The 14,233-nt window shown below is 51.0% G+C and overlaps 1 protein-coding gene across 10 annotated transcripts in view; it reads left to right on the plus strand.

The window, feature by feature from the left end:
* Dnmt3a (DNA methyltransferase 3 alpha) overlaps positions 1-14,233 on the plus strand; it is a 114,363-nt gene that overhangs the window by 60,507 nt on the left and 39,623 nt on the right. For 8 of the 10 annotated variants that reach the window (XM_017594268.3, XM_017594267.3, XM_039112664.1 and 5 more), the window contains 3 exons: positions 4,453-4,720; positions 11,134-11,177; positions 11,579-11,725. In XM_017594268.3, coding sequence (XP_017449757.1) covers positions 4,453-4,720; positions 11,134-11,177; positions 11,579-11,725 — 459 coding nt within the window. Of the gene's footprint in view, positions 1-751; positions 883-4,452; positions 4,721-11,133; positions 11,259-11,578; positions 11,726-14,233 lie in introns of those variants that run through there. The other 2 variants (XM_063262261.1, XM_039112667.2) reach the window with 2 other exon arrangements.

Genomic DNA, 14,233 nt, shown 5'->3' on the forward strand with positions numbered 1-14,233 from the left:
GGTGATCTTAAGCAGCTCTGTAGGGGCAGCAAGTGGCTAAGAGAGAGCAGCCATGAAAGATTGCTTCTGTCCAAGGGCAACCTATGCCTCCCTCCCTGTAGTACATGTTGGCTTTGTGGTACCACTGGTCCCTGGGAAGTGTCCACCAGGACAGTGAGGCAAGGCCTTCTCTCATGTGTGACTCACCTCAACCTTGCAGAGTAACAGATGGACACAGGGAGGTACAGTTTCTGCCCTGAGGTGGTTCAGACACAAGGCATGGAGCTGGGGACTAAAGGAAGTGGGTGGTCATCTGTTTGCTCCTCTTCTCCGCATGCAGCTGCCCAGCAGCCTGGCACGGCCTGTGGAGGCTTTCTCCCTCCCACTGGCACTTCCTCTTTGTGCTGCAGCCTCCGGGAAGCCCCAGCTGCTGAGGCATGCAGTAATGCAGCTCTTCAGCAGTTTCTCTTTCCCAGATGAGAGCTCAAAGTATAGACTGCTGGATCAACCAGGCCAACTGCTGGCCCTCAGGAGGCGGCAGTCCGAAGACTCTGGATTTTCCACCTCTCCCAGTTCCTCACCCATAGCAGTGAGCTCACAGTCCCCATCCCAGACACGGAATGGAGGCTGTGAGGTGAGGGGCCAGTCGCTTGTGCCTCTCAAGCTGTGTGCTGGGCCTTTCTGAAGCAGCGGGCTTAGCATTTCTCTCTAGACATAGTCCCCTGGGACTGCCCTACAGATATACTTAGCTATAGGGAACTGGAAGTCACAGGGCTCGACACAGCAGGAAGAGGCTCAGCCCCAGTACCCACAGTTGGCTCGAGTCACGGAGCATCCACTGAGCAGGAGGGAGAGCCATATGTGCGGGTGTGGAGAGGTGCCATTGTATTTGTCAGGGGAGAGGTGAGCTCTAGAACCTTCTGGGTATCATGACAAAGCATGATCTTGGATCCCGTTGTGTGTGTGACTCGTAACTTCCGTGTGACTGTGAAAAGTCTAAAAGGGAAACCTAGCCCTTCAGCACACGCCTGCTGCCCCGACGCTTGACACACAAAGGAGAAGGATGAAGAGTCAAGGCCAGGCGCAGATATACAGTTTGTTTGAAGCCAGCCTAGACTGCATGAAACCTTGTTTTACTTTGCTTTTTTTTTTTTTTTTTTTTTTTTTTCCGGAGCTGGGGACCGAACCCAGGGCCTTGCGCTTCCTAGGCAAGCGCTCTGCCACTGAGCTAAATCCCCAGCCCCTTTACTTTGCTTTTTAATTGTGTATATGAATGTTTTCCCAGCATGTGACTATGATTGCCATGCTGGTACTTGTGGATGTCAGAAGAGAGCATTGGACCCTCCTCAGACTGGAGTTCTGGTTGTAAGCCACCATGTGGTTGCTAGGAATTGAACCTAGGTCCTCTGCAAGAGCCATTAACCATGAGCCATCTCTCTAGCCTGAGATGGAACAATAGTCTAAAAGGATGGTGTATGGTTCCACGTCTTTCATTCTAGCGCTCTGGAGCACAGACAGAGCTCCTTGAGGTCCAGATCAGCCAGGACCACATGCTGGGACCCTGTTTGGGGGGCAAAGATGAGGGCTGGAAACGATGTTTATCAAGTTGCTAATGATTTTCAGGGAGAAAATAATTTGGGGGGTGTTAATATAGGGACTTAACCTTTAAAACAATTATTTTCTTTAAAAGGTTTTTTTTTTTACCTTTATTTGGTGTGTGTGTGTGTGAGAGAGAGAGAGAGAGAGAGACAGACAGACAGACAGACAGACAGACAGACAGATACTTTCATGGAGGAGGTCAGAGGACAGCTTGCAGGAGCTGGTTCTCTCCTTCCAGCTGTGGGTCCTGGTCATCAGACTCAGGTCCTCAGGCTTGGCAGCAAGCGCCTCTCCCTGCTGAGCCATCTCGTCAACTTAGTTGTGGTTTGTGCAATTCAGATTTTTTATGGAGCGGTGGATTTGGCTTAGTGGGTAGAGCACTTGCCTAGAAATGGGTATAATTCCAAACCCCGCATAAACTGGGTGCGTTGCTGTGTGCCAGTAATCCCAGCACTCAGGAGGCAGAGGCAGGAGGTTCAGGAGTTTAAGGTGATCCTTAGCTACATAGTGAGTTTGAGGCCTGTGTCACACAAAAATATATCATGTATGTCTGATTATTTTAAAAAGACTTATTTATGTATATATATGAGCACTGTGTTTGCATGTATGCATCAGACAGAAGAGGCCATCAGATAGATCCCTCTATAGATGCTTGTGAACCGCCATGTAGTTTCTGGGAACTGAACTCAGGACCTCTGGAGGAACAGCCAGTGCTCTTAACTGAGGAGCCATCTCTCCAGCCCCGTATGTCTGTTTTGTTTTTTTTAATTACTAATTAAAATTTGTGTATTTTTGTTGAGACAGACTCTTAGTATATTGTCCTGGATGACCTAGCACTCAAAGAAATCTGCTGCCTCTGCCTCTGTTCCACCACACCTGGCCCATCACTGTTACAATAGAGAAAGGAGTCTGGGCAAGGTGATAACGTGCTGTTTGTCTGAGGACACCGCTCAGGAAGCAAAGACAGAGGGTCAGGATCATCTTTATCTATATAATGAGTCCAGGGCCAGGACCCTGTGAAACAGAGAACAACAAAAGAGTCAGGCCAAGTACCTGTTGATTAAGCACTGTCACCTCACCTTTCAAAGAGAAGGGAGGGGGTTGGGGATTTAGCTCCGTGGTAGAGCCCTTGCCTAGGAAGCACAAGGCCCTGGGTTCAGTCCCCAGCTCCGGAAAAAAAAAAAAAAAAAAAAGGAATCAAAGAGAAGGGAGCCTTGTTTTGTTGGTTTGAGCTGGTTTTTGAGACAGGGTCTCAGGTAGCTGGGTCGGCCTCAGACCCTATGTAGGTAAGAGTGACCTTGAGCTTCTGATCCTTTTGTCTCTGCCTTTGAAATCTGGGATGCCTAGCATGTGCCACCACACCTGGCTCAGGTCTCCCTGGAGCCTGCTGAGCCAGTTCTGCCCTTTGTACCCGGGAGCATTTTGTAAGTGTAGGATTACTGAGCACACCCTAGAGCCTGCGAGCCGGCAGACCCTGAACCAGTCAGTCACCTGCCGTCTTCCAAGATGTTCCGACCACTTGCTTCCAGAGGAGCAAGAACAGCGCGTACACACACACACACACACACACACACACACACACACACACACACACACACACAGGGATGAGGGGACACAGAGCACGGGTTCACACACACTGTGGCATCTCGTCTTGTTTCCCTGAGAAGCTGAGAGATACTGAAAGGGAACTGGGGTCCCAGGACAATGTGAAGACAGCCAGAGTGATTTGGTTTCTACCAGTGGGAACCTTAGCAGCTTTGGATCTCAGGCACCAGGGGAGGAAGCTGCCTGTTGTTTTTCCAGGCAGGCCTATGCTTGGGGCCTTGGGTAGCCTTGGTCTGAGAACCTCTTGGGGGCCTGAGTTGGGGGACAGAAAGCTATGAAGCTAGATCAGATCCAGATAACGATGATGATGATGATGATATAATATATAATAATAATAATGATAATAATATAATACTTCTTCGATTTATTTATTTGCTTTATGTATATGAGTACACTGTAGCTGTCTTCAGACACACCAGAAGAGGGCATCAGATCAGATGTGAGCACCATGTGGTTGCTGGGAATTGAACTCAGGACCTCTGGAAGAGCAGATGTTGCTCTTAAACTCTGAGCCATCTCTCCAACCCCCAGAGGATGCTTCTTATGGAGGACCATGTTCACACACACACACACACACACACACACACCATGAGAGCATAGAAGGAAGACTATGAGAGCTGAAGTCAGGCCAGCCTCAGGTAGCTGGAATTGGTTGAGTGGCATTTGAATTTTCTGAGGAAGAGTCCAGTTTCAATGGCGGAGCATGAGGGACATTTTTGTTTAGTCTTAGTTTCTTGCTATGTTTTTATTTGTTATGTTCATCTGTGTATAGGCACGTACACAATGAGTGCGTTGGCAGTCAAAGGACCGTTATTGCAGAGTAGGTTCTCTTTGGTGTGGGAATTGAACTCAGGCAACCCAGCTAGCATAGCAGGTACCTTTTCCTATGGAACCATCTTGCCAGCCCCAGGATCTCATGTAGCCCTGGCCGCCCTCACACTCAATGTGGGATGAGAATGACCTTGAATTCTGATCCTCCTGCTTCTGCATGGTGAGTGCTAGGATCACAGGTGTATACGCTTGGCCTGCTGTCCACAGTACTTGACTACTGAACCTAGGGCTTCGTGTTGCTAGACAAGCACTCTGCCAACTGGGCTGCATACACAGCTGCAGGATCATCTGTTTAGAAGTGGGAAGTCCAGTCCTGGTTCTAGTGAGATGGAATGCAGTGGGGTATCCTGGGGTGGTGGGATCAGGCTGGCCCACCTGTTTGATCCCCTAAACGTTCAAAGGTCTGGTCCTTATGTTTGCCCTTCTTCATCTTTCCAGGTGGAAAGCAGTGACACCCCCAAGGACCCAGCGGTGACCACCAAGTCTCAGCCCACAGCCCAGGACTCTGGGCCCTCAGATCTGCTACCCAATGGAGACTTGGAGAAGCGGAGTGAACCCCAACCTGAGGAGGGGAGCCCAGCTGCAGGGCAGAAGGGTGGGGCCCCAGCTGAAGGAGAGGGAACTGAGACCCCACCAGAAGCCTCCAGAGCAGTGGAGAATGGCTGCTGCGTAACCAAGGAAGGCCGTGGAGCCTCTGCGGGAGAGGGTGAGTCTCAGCCTGAGGGATCCTCTTCCAGGTCCTCTGGGCTCCCAAGAGTCACAGACGAGTCTATGGCAGGTTTCAGGATGATGAGCAAAGTGGGCGGGGCCATGGCAGTGGTCTAGAAGCTACTAGATCAATACAGCATGTGCCCATAATGTTTACTTGGCCCACCTAATGTGCTAAACGGTTATTTAGAAATTAGTTGCCAGTATTTAAAAATCAAGAAATTCCAAATGAAAATCTGGAGTTTTGGCTCTTCGTGGAGTGGGGGGAGCTGGCTCTCGCAACAGGCAACAGTGGGGTTGTTTGCACAATGCAGAGGGATGCTAGATAGAGGTAATAGGTGCCCCCCTTCTTCCTGTACTGGTCTCGTGCCTCAGTTTCCTTCCACTGCCAGCTGGCCCACTTACTTTTTTTAAAAAAAATTATCTACATATATGAGTGTTTAATTTACATGCATGCCAATATGACAGAAGACAGTGTCAGATTCCATTACAGATGGTTGTGAGCCACCATGTGGTTGCTAGGAATTGAACTCAGGACCTCTGGAAGAGCAGACAGTGCTTTAACCACTGAGCTATCTCTCCAGCCCTGGCCCACTTACTTTTACACTTGACCTGCCTTGGCTCCTGAGGACCACAGGTGCTGAGTTTACCTATCCCAGTGCAGAGATCTTGCCAGACACTGTAGTTTGGTTGACTCCATAGAAAGCGTGGCTGTGACAGTGGATGCCGAGGGGAGGGCTGGAGGAGGCCCTCAGCCCTCAGCCCTGCTCAGACCTTCCCATCTGGGGACTTTATGGCCTAGCCCTGGAATTTTGGAAAGTCGCCCACTTTTCTCTTTCAGGTTAAGCCAGAGCTTTCAGGGCCAAGCAAGCTGTAAACAAGTGAGTACTGAGGACAGCCTGCATTTGTACCGGCTTCACAGTTTACACAGCACCTCCTCCTCCATTATCACATTTGATCCCAGGGGCCCTGCCAGGGTGTTTTGCATATGTGCATTTTAATTTCAAAAAGTCTTCCTTCCAAGTGCGTATGATGGGATGAGTAAATTGATTAAGTGGCATAACGTATTTGCATGAATCCAAGCCTAATATTAATGCAGAAGAGGGAACATTTCCAGAAAAGAGGTTTCCAAACTTATTTTGAAATATCTTTCATTCATTATTCAGCAAACATTTCAGCACGCTCTGAGGCACTGAGCATTTGTTCTGTTTCCTCTTCCGGATGATCTTGTTCACGAGGTCTGGTGAGCCCCATCTTAAGTCCAGGAAGAAAGTACAACTTAGGGAGTGACTTGTTCATGGCCTCCAGGCCTGGCCTCTGGCTTCCAATACTTAACTTTTTGTTTGTGGATTTTTGTTGTTGTTGTTTTGTTTTGTTTTGTTTAAGGTTCTCACTGTGTAGCCTTGGCTGGCCTGGAGGAACTCACTGTGTAGACCAGGTTTCCAACTCAGACACTGGCCTGTCTCTGCTTCCTGAGTACTGGGGCTCAGGCATGCACTATCAATGCCTAGCCCGGACCTCGAACTTCTGATACTTCTTCCTCCTCCTCCTGAGTTCTGGGATTGCACAATCAGGCTCCACAACGCAGATTTTACTCTGTGTGTGTGTGTGTGTGTGTGTGTGTGTGTGTGTGTGTGTGTGTGTGTGTCTGTCTGTCTGTCTGTCTGTCTGTCTGTCTGTCTGACTGTCTGTCACTTGGTCACTTGAGCATGCCACAGCATACATGAAGAGGTCAGAGAGCAGCTTGGAGTCTGTTCTCTCTCTCCTTCCATCACGTAAAGCCCTGGGATGGTGTTCAAACTCAGACTGTGAGTTCTGACAGCAAGCACCTTTACCTCCTGAGTCATCTTGGCTGCCCATCTCTGTTTTTATGCGGTTCTCAGGCTTAGGCTCAGGGTATTGAAGCCAGGACTTTATTTATGCTGGGCAAAGCACTGTACCAACCCAGGACGGGCTAGCCTTTGCTCTTGAGCCTCTCTGCTCTGCTCTGTGCTCAGTACTGTGTGGCTACCCAGGCCTCTAGGAGTGTGAGAGAACGTGAGCAGAGACGGAACAGGAAGCAGAGATACCCCCCTGCAGCTCACAATGGCGCCTGTGCCGGAGAGCTCAGTGCCCTTCCTAGCCAGATACTGTGCCCTTCACCTCACCTGGGGAGGATGGAGCCAAAGCTACAGGGCTGTTCTTTGACCTTGAGGATGTGTTTAACTTCAGGGCTTCCCTGTCTGCATCCTAGTTCTTAGGTACTTAGTCAGCCAACAAGTAAGTGTTCATTAAACACGTTTGGAGTGTGCCAGGTCCTGTGCTGATCTGTGGAAACCATCCTGAACAGAACCTGGCTCTCGTCCTCAAGGACCTCACAGTTGGCTAGAGACTGTGTGCTTTTAAACGTGTCCTTACGACTAGACAAGTAGCCCTGGGTTAGACCCCAGCACTGAGGAACTGCTATGGTGCCCAGATCTCAGGATTTGGGAGAAGGACAGAAAGTTAGGAGTTCAAGATCATCCTCTGCCTATCAATTTTTAGGTCAGCCTCCTCCCTCCCAAACAACACAAACAATGACAACAGAACCAAATGTGCTGCTGTGCTTGAAGGACAGTGCTCCTGGGGCAAGGGGAGAGACACAGAGGCACAAGCAGCTAGACTTCAGAACTTAAGCTGGCCCTGGCTCTCCTGCCATAATCAAGGGATGTGCTGAAGCCCACCACAGGAGCTGTGGGAGAAGAAGACAATGAGAACAGACTGGTTCCAAAGTGAGAATGGTATCAGGGACCTGACAGAAGTCACCAGACTGGAGTGGAGAGAGCCAGGGGGAAGGATGTGGCAGGCAGTGGGTGGCAGATGGCCAAACTAGGCTTTCTGGCTGCCATCTCACGGCTGACCTGACAGGCTGTGATTGGAAAAGATAACTTTCCATCTAGATTCCCCAGTGGCTCGGAAGGTCTGGGAGGTGGGATGAGAGGTTGGGAAGCCACTGCAGATGTGGGGAGGAAGCAAAACAGATCTGCACAGATGGAGGGAAGCACCCAAATGTCAGGGATCTGAGAGGTAAAGAAATGTTCAAGAAAAGGTGATGACCTGGTCTGGGGACTCAGAGGAGGCATGATAGGCACACTCCGAGTCTCAACTTCCAGTTGACCCTGGGGAAGGGGGAGTTTCACTCCTGGGTGACCCTGAACATCCAAGAGAGGTGAAGAGTGGCCTCTTGGAGGCTCTGGCCTGTGTGTTGGTGTATGGGGTCTGGCCACAGCTCCAGCAGTCAGCTGACTATGACTGCATCTCAGCTGAGGACTTCAGATGAGGAAGACATAGTTCCCCTCATTTCAAGACTATTTTCAGAGTTTCATCCATCCTCCCTGGAAGCCCACTGTGCCTGCCTCTGCTGCACAATGTGCTCTCCCCTCTCAGCTCAGGGTCCTCCAGCCAGCTGTTGTCCGGAGTACCTGGGAAGCCATGGTGCAGAATCTGTAGCTCTACCTCAGAGCTCCTCATGCTTCCTGAGGACCCTCTTCTCTCACTTCAGCCTTGGGCCATATGAGGAAGACATGACTGTCTCTGCTTTGGAAGAAAGTAGGGAAGCTAGGTGTGGTAGCTCACACTCGTGGTCTCAGAACTTGGTAGGTGGAGGCACAAGGATCAGAAGTTCAAGGTCACTCTTGGCTTCTGATAGCTTTTGAGTCCAGACCAGAATACATAAAACCTGGTAACAGGAATGGGGGGAGTCATTCAGCAAAAGGCCGCTCTGCTCAGACTGAGCAGAGCACAAATGCACAAGGGACCATGCTTGCCTTAAATCTAGCCCTGCCCTTCACCTGGACAATGTCTCGATGTAAGGAGAACTCGGGGTAGTCTTTACTGGATAGGCTCTGGCCAACAGGTTAACTGCTTGAAGCCCCTGCCCTCCCCTGTTCCCAGGACCTGAGGTACCTTGGCGTCATGCTCCTATCCTCCAGCGCCACTCTGGAAGGCACACAGGCACCTAGCCCAGGGACCCTGACTCTGAGTCCAGAGCATATGGGAGTGAGAGCCCTGGTGCTCAGAGACAGCCAGTTTGTGGTCTACTGGCCAGGCTGGAGAGGGAAAGAGTGTGCGTGCCTGTTTGTGTGCGTGTGTGTGTGCATGTGTGCGTGTGTGTGGCTGACAGTGAGAAAGCTCACGTAGGCACTAGCAGTCTGTCAGGGAAAAAATTCCAGAAAGAAGCCAGTTGGAAACTTTTTCAAGAAGTCTCCATTTGGGAGACTTCAGGGCTGGAGGCCTGGCAAAGGAAACAAGTTATAATGGTGGTAGTCCTCTAAAGAGTCAGAAGCCCTGAAATCTGATTACAGCACGGCTCACCCGGCCTCAGATGCCTCTTGTGAAATATTCAGCATACTCAACCATGTCTTCTTTTCAGGACAAAATTTCTTACAGTCTAATGAATAAATCACTCCTGGTAAACGTAGTCAAAAGCCACTGGGGTAGGAGGGAGCTGTATTTGGGAGGTCCCATATGCAGTCTAATAGCCTGGGCCAGCTTGGCATCCTTGCTCACCACCCTCAGCTGACTGCTGCATGGTTTCTGCTGCAGCTGTTGCAGCCTCAGCAGGAGTAGAACCCGTGATCCAGACAGGCACCCCTTCCTGGCAGCCTGGGTTACAGGCTGAGCACTGAGGTCTGAGGGAGGGGCTTGCCCTAGAGGTGGGAGGCCCCGGGCAGGCTTGAGGGGGAACCCTGTGGGAAGTAGGAAGCCGACTTGTGGGAGAGAGGACATGGAGGAAGCAGGGAGAAAGAGACGTGGTGGGTGAGACATGCCTTAAAAGGCCAACCATGTACCCTGTACTGGGAGGGCACACTCCCCCAACCACACATGGGTGACAGCCACCACGTTCCTCCCACGCACTGCCTCCACGAGGCCCAGCGACATGCCTGCCTACCACGGGGTCCACAGCCCGCAGGGTAACCAGCAGGGGCTCTGCCCTCCCTCCCTCCCCCCCCTTCATCCCCTGTAGATGGAGCCCAGCACGCGTGGCTGTTTAAAGCACTCTGGGCAGGTGCAGAGAGGAACCTCAGGTCCTGTCTGGTGACAGTGGGGGAAACGTCCAGGCTAAAGATTTGGAGCCATAAATGCTGCGGGTGGTTTCCGCTCCTGAGCTGGGAGATGTAACAGGGGCTGTTTTTTCCGTTTGGGGCTCTTTGTTTTTTCACCCACCCACCCTCAACCCCTCACCCCCATGCACACCAAGCTACGTGAGCCAAACTTAGTGACCTTCCTGCTCTAGGCCTTAGCCCTGTATTTTCTCAGTCTCAAAGAAGAATTCAGGCATCCAGGTGAAGAAAGGTCCGAATTTTCCCTACTTAATAGGAAAGGCCATACAGCTAGCTGCCGCGGGGCTGCCTGGGAGAGGAGCCTTGGCAAGCGTGCAGAAATGGCAGGAAGATGTAGCTGCCTTCATGTCGGGCCGAGACAAGCACAGAGTCCTTCCTAAAGATGGCGCTGTGGAGACTGCTGTTCCCAGCCCAGATGTCCCTCCCAGGAACCGGAAGCAGTGGCCAGTCAGGGAACTTTGAGAAAAGCCAAGAGAACAGAGAGAGAAGCATATGCCTCAGGGAGTCCCTTAGAGAACGGAGACATGTTGACGTGTACCTACCGTACGCCCAGCCCTGTTTCATGCACTCATTGCCCACACCAATCCTTAGAACATGTGAGGAAATAGCAGAGGTTAGGGGGTCATTTCGAGGTGGTTAGAATCCGGCCTGAGCTGGGTGGCACACACCTTTAATTCCAGCACCTAAGAGAGACAGATCTTTGTGGGTTCGAGGCCAGCCTTGTCTACAGAGCAAATTCCAGGACAGCCAGGGCTACATAGAAAACCGCGCCCCAAATTCTTATCTTAACCTGAAAAGGAGCCAGGAGTAGACAGTTTCCTTGTTGATAACAGGGCCATACCTTTTAGAACTATGTGTAGTGAAGAGACAGACTCCAAAAAGATGGAGCTGTTTCCTGGGGTCTATTCCTGCTGGCCCATTGTCTGTGTACCACACAAAGAAGTGAAGACAGTCTGGCTTCTTCAGTTCAACCCCTGCGCTGCCCCTCCACCCTCCTGCTCCTCACTCTGAGTGAGGGCTGGGGGTGAGCAGAAGGTGGTGGCCACTTTGAAGCCTGGTTTGTGTACTTGTGACCAGGGTCCAGGGCCAGAAACCATGGCCCTGACTTTTTTCTGATTCCCGTGTTCTTGGGCTTGGAACCTGGACGGGGATCTCTGCTCCAGGTCTTGCTCTGAGTCCTTGGAGCCAGCCTGGCATACGGTATGGCCAGCGTGGATGACACAGGCACAAGTAAACGCTAGGAGGACCCTGACCCTTTGGAGGCCCCCAGGCTCCTCTGAGCCACCCCTGTGACTCAAGTCACAGTCGTATTGTTCTTCCCTTTCCACAGGCAAAGAACAGAAGCAGACCAACATCGAATCCATGAAAATGGAGGCAAGTGTTTTCCTCACCCCCAGGGGCTCTGTGGATCCTGATTCTAGAAGAAAGCCACCTCTCTGACGGACTGTGGCGAGTGTGTGTGAGGGGGCCCGAGGGTGGGTCCCTGCCCCATCTTTGGTTGTCCCCTGTGAGAGGGAGAGGAAGTGGGGGTGGAGGTTGGAAGTCCCCTAGTGAGGCAGCCAGCTCATCCCCACCCCCCCTCCAGGGTTCAAGCACTTCCCCTCACTGCCTTGTTCATGCGTCCCTCCCTCCTCCTGGTCAACCCCTCTGGCCAGGAACCAGAATTTCTATACTCTGTTTGGGATGAGTGACCCCTCTCAGTTTCCCCTCCAGGAGGAGAGAGCCCTATAGGCTCTCTGTGCCCACCTTAATACCTGTCTGTCTCTCTGTCCTAGGGCTCCCGGGGCCGACTGCGTGGTGGCTTGGGGTGGGAGTCCAGCCTCCGTCAGCGGCCCATGCCAAGACTCACCTTCCAGGCAGGGGACCCCTACTACATCAGCAAACGGAAGCGGGATGAGTGGCTGGCACGTTGGAAAAGGGAGGTGAGACGCCTTCTATCCCTGGTGCCTAGTGTGGAACTGGCAAACCAAAAGTCAGGGGGACTTCTGTCAGGCCACAGCTGAGACTGTTTCCCCCTAGGGTTAACTCCCAGTGTTTCCAGGAAACTACCACTAGGCAGTATGAAGTTCGGTTGTCCTTCATCGTGTTTATGGATATGAGGTAGTACGTGCACATAAGTAAACTGTGTGCATGCAGCGCTCTGGTACCTGGGGATGGACTTGATGTTCTGAGGGTGAGACCTGCAGCGCAAGGGCAAGGCAGGGCTCTTGGAAGAGGTGGCATTTGCACTCTTTGAGTGTCTAGAGAAGCATGGACAGTGAAATGACTCAGGTACGGGTGACAGCCGTAGCAACGGGGGATCAAGGGCATTTTGACAACAGGTCAGTGAATTGCTACAGCTGTGGTGGACACTGTCAGGTCTGGCGTGGGCACAGGCAAGCATTGTACTGTTTGTTCTGATAGGAGGACTGGCTGGTGGGATGGAGAGTTCAGTGTGAGGTGCCAAGGAGCTGGAGGCTGGGCCCAGGGCTGCAGACACCAAGAAGATGGGGTCTGTGGAGCCTACTCAGTAGAGGGCAGAGATGCAGAGCCTCAGATTTCCTCAGTAGAGGACAGAGAGACAGAGTCTCCGAATTTCGTGCCCAGAGATGCGAGCGTTTTGGGGCAATGAGAAAGGCAGGGCTACAGCTGTGGGCTTGGGTGTTGCCCCAGGAGACTGGGAGAGGTGTGTCCAGGAGAGCTGGTTTCCCCATCAGTAGCCTCGACCTGGGAGCATGCCCCACAATGGACAAGCTTGAGGGAGCTGGCAGCCACCCAGAGCTGTGAAAGGGCAAGGGAGTGGAAAGCCACAGAAAGACCTAGGCAGCCATTAGTCCTCTGAGATCAGCTGCGGGAAGGGAGGGTGGTAGGCACCACTCCCACAGGGAGGGAAAGGAAGCAGGGTCTTGACCTCAGGTTATATGACAGTATGTGCTTGCTGGTCCTAGAGAAAGTTCCAAACAAGGGAAGGGGACATGGCTGCCTTATTGTTTCTAGTTCCTTTGGGATCCAGGAAGGCTGAAATCATCCTTCTGAAAGTCTGGAGAAAGGGCAGCCTGGCTGAGGTCTGAGAGGGGCAGATGCCTGTAACCGAAGCACTAAGACTGTGTAGTACGGCTTCAGATCTAGGCTGTTCTCTCCCCTCCCGGGACCCTGGGGCTCAGAGAAGCTCTGCTTCACCTCTCTCTCTCTTTTTTTTTTTTTTTTTTTTGGTTCTTTTTTTCGGAGCTGGGGACCGAACCCAGGGCCTTGTGCTTCCTAGGTAAGCGCTCTACCACTGAGCTAAATCCCCAGCCCCTGCTTCACCTCTCTTGAGCCTCTGCTCTTGAGCCCTGAGACAAAGGTGCTGAGGTAGTGACCTGGGCCTGGTATCCCTCAAGTATTACATGGAGGCCACCCAGAGCCAAAGTAAGAAACATTTTTCCCACTCCCAGAAAATGAAGTTTTTGTTTTTGTTTTTTAAATCAAATTTAGGTTCTTGCTAAAATTTTAAAAGATTTGAGTGGTCAAGTTGACTCTAGCCAGTAAGTGCACTTGTCACTGAGCCTCACACAGGAAAGAATTCTATACACACACACACACACACACACACACACACACACACACACACACACAGAGAGAGAGAGAGAGAGAGAGAGAGAGAGAGAATATCACAGGCAGCACACATATAAACAAATAAATAAGTGTAAACAACATTTTAAAAATTTAAAGTAAGAATATATAAGATAGGTGATCTTGGGAGACTGGAGAAGGAAGATACAAGTTTGAAGCCAGGTTGGTCTATAGGACACCACATGGTTCAAGCTCCTCTCCCACTACACAGCAAGACCCCATCCCCCCCAAAAAACAAAAATAATAATTAAAAAAAGTAAGTTAGCAACATTGGCCAGATGTGGTGGTGCATGTTTTTAAAGATTGATTTACTTATTATATATAGTGTTTGCCTGCATGTATGCCAGCAGGCCAGAAGAGGGCACCAGGTCTCACAATAGATGGTTATGAGCCACCATGTAGTTGCTGGGAATTGAACTCAGGACCTCTGGAAGAACAGCCAGCACTTTTAACGTCTGTGCCATCTCTCCAGCCCTTGGTGCTGCATATTTTTAATCTCAGCACTTAAGAGGGAAAGGCCAGTTGATTTCTTTGAGTTCAAGGCCAACTTTATCTACCTAGGGAGTTCAGGACAGCCAGGGCTACATAGTGAGACCCTGTTTCAGAAGAAAAAAAATTTAGGAACACACATACACACACGCGCGCGCGCGCGCGCGCGCTTCAGCAATTATTAAATGCTTTTCTAGTGAGTCTGCTAGGTTTGGGCTTTGCTTTGCCATCCTAACCATCACAAAGACCTCTAGGTGTTAACAGAAAAGTAGAAAAAAATGGATTCAGTTTGAACTATTAGAGGAACCTATGACCTGTAGTGTGGCAACCTCAAAACAAAATGTACTTTC

This window comes from Rattus norvegicus, chromosome 6 (genome assembly GCF_036323735.1).
Source record: "Rattus norvegicus strain BN/NHsdMcwi chromosome 6, GRCr8, whole genome shotgun sequence".
NCBI classification, from domain to species: Eukaryota; Metazoa; Chordata; class Mammalia; order Rodentia; family Muridae; genus Rattus; species Rattus norvegicus.